Source organism: Berghia stephanieae, chromosome 1, assembly GCF_034508935.2.
Source record: "Berghia stephanieae isolate SIO BIC M18660-M18661 chromosome 1, UCSD_Bste_1.3, whole genome shotgun sequence".
NCBI lineage: Eukaryota > Metazoa > Mollusca > Gastropoda > Nudibranchia > Aeolidiidae > Berghia > Berghia stephanieae.
In genome coordinates, this window is record NC_088360.1 from 12,468,946 (window position 1) to 12,476,632 (window position 7,687).

Genomic DNA, 7,687 nt, shown 5'->3' on the forward strand with positions numbered 1-7,687 from the left:
CATAATATATCTTTAACCAAAAAAAAAAATAATAATAGTAGAGGACCTAGTGCTTCAAATATCATATTCGCCGGCGACTTTAACCTGCCAGACATCAACTGGGAAACACTCACAATAAAACAAAAAACCCAATACATCAAAGACATCAACGAGAAAATGATTGAACTTGTCCAATAGTTCAACTTAAAGTCAAACCGTTAGAGCAGCAACAAAGGGAAATAACACACTAGACATCATATTAACTACATCCCCTGTTCTAATAGACAAAGTGGAAGTTGTACCAGGAATTAGTGATCACGAAACAGTACTATGTTACATAAAACTTAAACATAAAATACAGCGCAAACCACCTCGGGATATTTTAATGTACTCAACGGGGAAAATGGAGTGATTACAACATGAATTAAGAAACAGCTACAATTTTTTTTATAAACAGTCTTCTGTTAAAAACATCAACAAAAACTGGAAACATTTTAAAACAACGCTCGTGAACTTGATTGATAAACACATTCCTAAGAAAAGTGGAAGACCATATTTACCATGGATAACGCATAGAATCAGACGTCTGATTAATAAAAAAAACAAAGGCGATACAACAAAGCCAAATTGCATAACAAAGGAAGACTGGAATGAGTTTCGCAGACTCCGTTGTGAAGTACACACAGAACTAAAAAAAAGAACATGACAAACATGTCAAAAATATGCTTGAGCCAGGGGCAACGGACGCTTATCTAAAGGACAGATTTATGAACCGATTCTGGAAATACATCCGTTCAAGGCGTAAAGATGCTTCCAGCACACAAGTCCTTCAAACCCCTGAGGGCTCAAATGTAACAAACACAAAAGGAAAATGTAATGTATTGAACAAACAGTACGAAATTGTGTTTACTATAGAAGACCCCTCAATGCCAAACATGGGTAAAAGCAACATACTAGCTATGCCAAGAATCAAATAACCACATACTTTATACGAAAGCAGCTGCAACAACTAAGCCCAACTAGAACCCAACCAGTACCAACTAGAATACTTAAAGAATGTGCTGATGAAATAGCCCCTGAGTTCCTGAGTACGATTTTCCAAGAATCCTTAAAGAAAGGAACAGTGTCATTATACCCTAAATCTATAAAAAGGCCAAACAAAACCTAGCTTCAAATTATAGATCTGTATCTCTAACTTCAGTCGTTTGCAAGAACACGTGATATTCCATTCTATCATGAAACACTACAACAAACACAAAATATTCGTCGACCACCAGCATGGCTTCAGGGAAAAAAAAGTCATGCGAGACACAATTGATCAATACTATAGAAGAAATTGCAAGTTCACTAGACAACAAAAAACAAATTGATATCCTGGTACTAGACTTCTCTAAAGTGTTTGACACTGTACCACACAAGCGATTACTATTAAAACTCGAGCAAAGCGGAATTCGGAATACTTGGGGTAATGAAATATTTCAGTCAGAGAATATGGAACAACAACCGCAAAATATTCTACTTTGGTTCAAGGACTGGCTTTGCAACGAACGCAACAAGTTGTCATTGACGTTAGCTCTAGCGAAAAAGGTAATGTCTTATCAGGAGTACCGCAAGGACCAGTATTAGGGTCTTTATGCTTCTTGATATTTATAAATGACCTTGGAAATGAACTATCTCCACAAACAAGGCTTAACCGGTTCGCATACGATAGCCTTCTTTTCATGACAATAGATAGTAGCGCAGATGCACATGAACTCCAGAAAGATATTGATTCCCCCCAGACGTACATGAAGTTCCATTCATTAAATTGCTATGTCATGTCAATATAAAACAAGAAAGAGTCTTATACTCACAATTACACAATTCATGATCGTCTCTTTCAACTCCATAAAATACCTCGGAGACCATCTCAATAAGAAACAAGTGGCAAACCCATATAGAACATACAACAGCAAAAATAAATAGGATGCTGGGGTTTCTCAAAAGTAACATAATCGAATGCCCACGAAGAATTAAAACCCAGGCTACACAGACCATTATTAGAATATACCAGCACCGTGTGGGACTCCTACAAAAAATATGACATAGACAAATTGAAAAAGTTCAAAGAGCAGCTGCAAGATTCGAAACCGGATGCAAATCCAGAGACCCGGGTTGTGTGATGTCCTCCCTCTAGTCACTTGAATGGAACCATTGAAAAACCGACGCAAGGTATCCCGTATTTTACCTTACACAAAACCATCAACGACCCAACCTCACCAATCATCATCTGAAACTACATAAAAAGCAAATCAGACAGGTACGCTACACGTAGATTAAATGCATCACAATGCAACCATTTTCAAGAACAAACAGCTTTTTCCCTCGAACAATAAAATACTGGAATGTGTTGCCACTGGACATAACGAACGTTGAATGCTTGAAAACTTTCAAAACAGTTCTGAATGCATTTGCTCATCAAAGTGATCTGTGACTGTCACTTGTTTTGATTGGACTGTAACTGAAAATCTGCAGTGATGGGCCCGTGGACTGGGCTTTATGCAAATATACAAGCTATTGAAAATTGAAGATTCTCCTTCTTCTTCTTCTTCTTCTTCTTCTTCTTCTTCTTCTTCTTCTTCTTCTTCTTCTTCTTCTTCTTCTTCTTCTTCTCCTCCTCCTCCTCCTCCTCCTCCATCTTTTTCTTCTGTTCGATATAAACTAAACAGTAAAGAATTCAGAACAGCATATGCGATATTCATTTAATGTTTTAAAGGGATATTTGTTATAATAGTTTTCTAGTTCAAATTATGAAAAAAATGTTTTGTTACGGTAGGGCTGAACGTTTGTCGAAGTAAAAATGAGTTGTGTAGATGATGATGAAGATGTCGTTGATGATGGTGATGATGATGATGACGACGACGAATATGATGAGTGGGCAGTAACTTTGTAACCTTCTTCCCACCCTCAGTCGTAGATATAGTCAGGTTGATGACACAACGAATGATTCAAGAAAAGAGATATCAAAAAGTGAGGATTCACGGCTTTGATTCAAGTCAAGATATGACGCATGTCTTCTTCTCACTTTGCCGTCAAGAAAATCAGCATCCTTGGCTTCATCCATGACAGGAGTAGAAAAAGGGGAAAGAGCTTAAGAGCAAGAAAACTCTAACCTATTAATTATTATATATCATTATCTTAATTCGTGTACGAGGCGTATCTGGTTCCTGAAACTTTTATGGAAATATGTGTACCTATTGTGTATATGTATGAATGTGTGTGTGTCTGTGTGTGTGTGTCTGTGTGTGTGTATGTGTGAGTCTGTATGTGTGTTGAGGGACGGGTGGTGATTTGTGTACGGGAGCGGAAACGAGAGAGAAAGAGAAAGGGAGAAAGAACAATAGCGTGGGGAAGATTCAAGTGTATGAGAGAGAGAGAGAGAGAGAGAGAGAGAGAGAGAGAGAGAGAGAGAGAGAGAGAGAGTATCATGTGTTCGTGTTTAGTGGAAGTGTGCGAGTATGTTTGTGTGTGCTCGCGGGCATTAGATATTCTGTAATTAATCCTAATTAAACTTTTTGAATTCCTTCTTTTGTGTTTTTCACAATAATTTAATTTAACAAACTTTCAAATATTGAATACAGTCGGCGCCGGACTCAAGTTAGGTCTTTATTAAAAGAAGAGGCAATCAAGCTCATTTCCCTAAGCTCACTTTGGACAACATGGGCGACTCATGCTGGCACCAGACGCCTGCTTGGTGGATTATCTATATTCTTTCATGGAATGCCAAGACGACGGCATCTCATGATACCGCACGAAAGGGTTTAATTGTTTTAGAGGTAACCACGCTTATCACGGAACAACCCCTCCCCCCCCCCCCCCCCCCCCCCCCCCCCCCCCCCCCCCCCCCTCCTTTTTTTTTTAATTTCCAACTTTACCTATCCGGTTTTTTTTTTAATGGAAAACAAAATAACTTCCCTTGTGTTGTCGATTCTCACAACTCTTCAATCTATGTATTTTCGAGGCATTAAGCTACAACGGATTCTCATCAAGGTGCTTGTTATTCCTCTTGGTCCCCGTTGCGGAAAAGGGTTGGCGACGGTTGCAAGAGCACAATATCAATGTACTTAGTTTGAGATCACCTAAAAGTCTCATCAAGACACAAACACGTCCCAGTAAGAGGAATAAACTCAAATGTGTACAAACTAATAAATATTTTTGTCAAAAATAAGAAATGTAACAGTACATAACAGAGTGATGATTTACAATGGGAAAAATATCTCAAAACTATAACTCTACATTCGACTGTTTCACTCTAAGCCAAGGATTCCGGCCAGGGTCAGAACAAACTAAGTAATCTCATTCCAAGACAAAAATAGAAAATAATTGGAAAACATGTTGGGGGATAGAAGACATAGTAAGAACCTCCCTGCCGACTATGGGAGGTCAGGAACCCCACCCAGATGACAGAAGTTACAACTATACCTGATGGTAAGTGCATGTGTAACGCGCCTCGCATGGTAGCTGTGTTTGTGCGCTTTACTCTTTTATGAAATTCCACTGGATATACTCATTTCTTTTTTATGGATTTTATAATGGTGTTATTGTGAATCTTCTGTACACATCACGGTGTATATTATATCCATTTGTATTATAAGGACTTTTAAGTATTTCAAAATGTTTAACAAGGACATTTTACTTTTATTGATCTTACACACATTTTACCACCTCGACATGATCAATCAATGGACACTATGTGTATTGCCACAAACCCTATTTTTATCAATCAAGAGGAAATCGCGGAGTTAAAAATTTAACAAAGGCCAATCCAAACAATAATTGGACATCGACCAACTGTTCACTCACGACACACACACCCGCCGGCTACACTGGCACAAATACAGCTTGCAACTGACAAAACCCACAATCACAATAACACACAATTTATAAATGCAAGTGTCAACAAAACATTAAGTGAGCTGATTTCAGTCGTCACTCCGATAAATAACAACCAATGCCAGAAATACGTTAAGACATTATATACCTTCTTCAGCAATGTTTACGAATGGCGAAAAAGGTAGCGATCACAGCGATATCGACACCAACACCAACAGCAAGAGAAAAAAACAAGAATAACAACAGCAGCATCACCACCTACGATAAAAACGACAATTCTGTGCCCATAAAAATTCAGATCAACAAAAGCAAAACACCCCTCTGCTACAACAGCACCACTATCAACGACGACCGCACCTGCAGTCAACGCAAATAAAAAAAAGACTGAAAATAAAAATACTATTAGAATTATGAACATAAACTGTCGTAGTCTAATAAGCTTTGACAAGAGACTAAAACTTGGACAAATTACAGAAACTCACAAACCAAATATTATAGCAGCAACCAAAACACAATTAGACGAAAATATCAATACAATCTTTAACAGTAAATACATTGATCCACTACCATACAGGAACGATCAGTTACTTGGCCAGGGAGGTGTACTTACAGCTGAGAAAAAAAGACACACAATTGTGTGGTCGAAAGTTTATATAAATCACGGTCACCTGCTCGTGGGCAGTTTTTACCGTCAACCTTAATATACACACATATATATATATATATATATATATATATATATATATATATATATATATATATATATATATATATATATATATATATATATATATATATATATATATACATATAAAGAGAGAGAGAGAGAGAGAGAGAGAGAGAGAGAGAGAGAGAGAGAGAGAGAGAGAGAGAGAGAGGTCTTTGTTCTCTGTTGTTTTTAGAGGTTTTACTGCCTTTACACACAATTAGATCATCTTGGCGCCAGTAAAAAGAAAGATGGTAAAAAGAAGCAGTTGTAGATCTGAAGTTGTTTGGGTTTGTTTTGTTTTTTTTGTTTTTAAGGGTTTTACGGCGCTTGCAACAGATTAAGGTTATATCAGCGCCAGTAAAAAGGAAGAAAATGGGATAGTAGAAAGTTCTAGTTCTTCAACAGTCGTATCGTCACTTCCTTCCTAATGACGTATGGTAACTTAGTAACACTGGCTCTAAACTATCGGAACAATGGCGGACGCCGTATGAAATATTTCTCTGGCGAGCTTAAACGCGTATCCAGAGGAAAAAAAACCCATCAATTTGATCATGTTTTGACTTTTACACATTCTGATCACAAGGCATATGAAAAGGGAATTAAAAGTTCTAGCCAGCATGAAGAATAAAAAGTAATGATTTTCTTTGTTTAGAACCAAGATGGCCGCCGTTGCCGAGCGCGTGACATCAGACTACTGAATCCAATTACAATTAAAGCACCCAAGAGAAAGGAAGACAAAGGGGAACTGGGAACAAATAGGGATCAGATGTAGATTCCATGAGCATATCATCAATGTACTTAGTCTGGGATCACCTATAAGTCTCACCTAGACACAAGCACAAGATCCAACAAAAAGAAATACACTCAAATGCTTACATTTCATTATACATTTAAAATAACAAATATAATAAGATATAACAGAGAGATGATTTACAAGGAAAAAAATATCATCTCCCAAAACAATAACTATGCATTTGACTGTCTCCCCCTCAGTAAGACCAACATGCCGGGGCCAGGACAAAACTAAGTAATCTCATTCCAAGACAAAGACAGAGAGCAAGTTGGAAAACATATATAGGGGGATAGAAGACACAGTAAGTACCTCCCTGCCCACTATGGGAGGTCAGGAACCCCACCCAGAGATCTGAAGTTAAAAGCACCAAAGAAAAGCCAAGACAACGAGAACTAATTCAAAAAGGGAACAGGAGATTCCACGAGCTGTCCACCGATGTGCTTATTTTGACACAACCTACAAGTATTATTCAGGCACAAGCAAAGAATTCAGCAAAGCAATGATTGTTTTATTTTTAAGGGTTTTACGCCGCTTGCATCACATTTACGTCATAACAGCGCCTGTAAAATGGAAGTTGTTGTTTTTATGTTTTTAAGGGCTTTACGGCGCTTGCAACACATTTAGGTTATATCAGCGCCAGTAAAAAGGAAGAAAATGGGATAGTAAAAAGTCCTAGAATTACAATTAAAGCACCCAAGAAAAAGTAAGACAAAGGGGAACTGGGAACAAATAGGGATCAGATGTAGATTCCAAGAGCATACATCCAATGTACTTAGTTTGAAATCACCTACAAGTCTCATCCAGACACAAGCACAAAATCCAACAAAGAGGAACACACTCAAATGCTTACATTATACATTCAAAATAAAAATAATAATACATAACAGAGATGATTTACAAAGAAAAAAATATCATTTCCCAAAACAATAACTATGCATTTGACTGTTTCCCTCCCAGCCAGGACTCCGACCGGGGCCAGGACAAAACCAAGTAATCTCATTCCAAGACAAAGGCAGAAAGCATGTTGGAAAACAGATACAATAAGGGTATAGAAGACACAGTATGTACCTCCCTGCCCGCTATGGGAGGTCAGGATCCCCACCCAGTAAAATGGAAGTAAATCGGATAGGAAAAACATCCTAGAAGTACAAATAAGAGCACATGAGGAAAAGGTAAGATAAAGGGGAATTGTTCAAATAGCGAAGATATTCCAACATCGCACGACCAGTGTACTTAATTTGACATCACCTCATTCTCACCAATACACCAGAACAAGATCCCACTAAGAGGAATACACTCAAATATTGACAAATCAACAGAAAGCAAGTTGGGAA

At 37.8% G+C, this 7,687-nt stretch overlaps 1 protein-coding gene across 1 annotated transcript in view; it reads left to right on the forward strand.

Annotated features, from left to right (window-relative positions):
- Window positions 1-3,543, forward strand: part of LOC144968147 (uncharacterized) — a 13,358-nt gene extending 9,815 nt beyond the window's left edge. Inside the window, exon 5 of the mRNA XM_078906176.1 lies at window positions 2,930-3,543. Coding sequence (XP_078762302.1) covers window positions 2,930-3,008 — 79 coding nt within the window. The 3' untranslated portion in view covers window positions 3,009-3,543. The remainder of the gene's footprint in view (window positions 1-2,929) is intronic.
- Window positions 3,544-7,687: the final 4,144 nt, after the last annotated feature.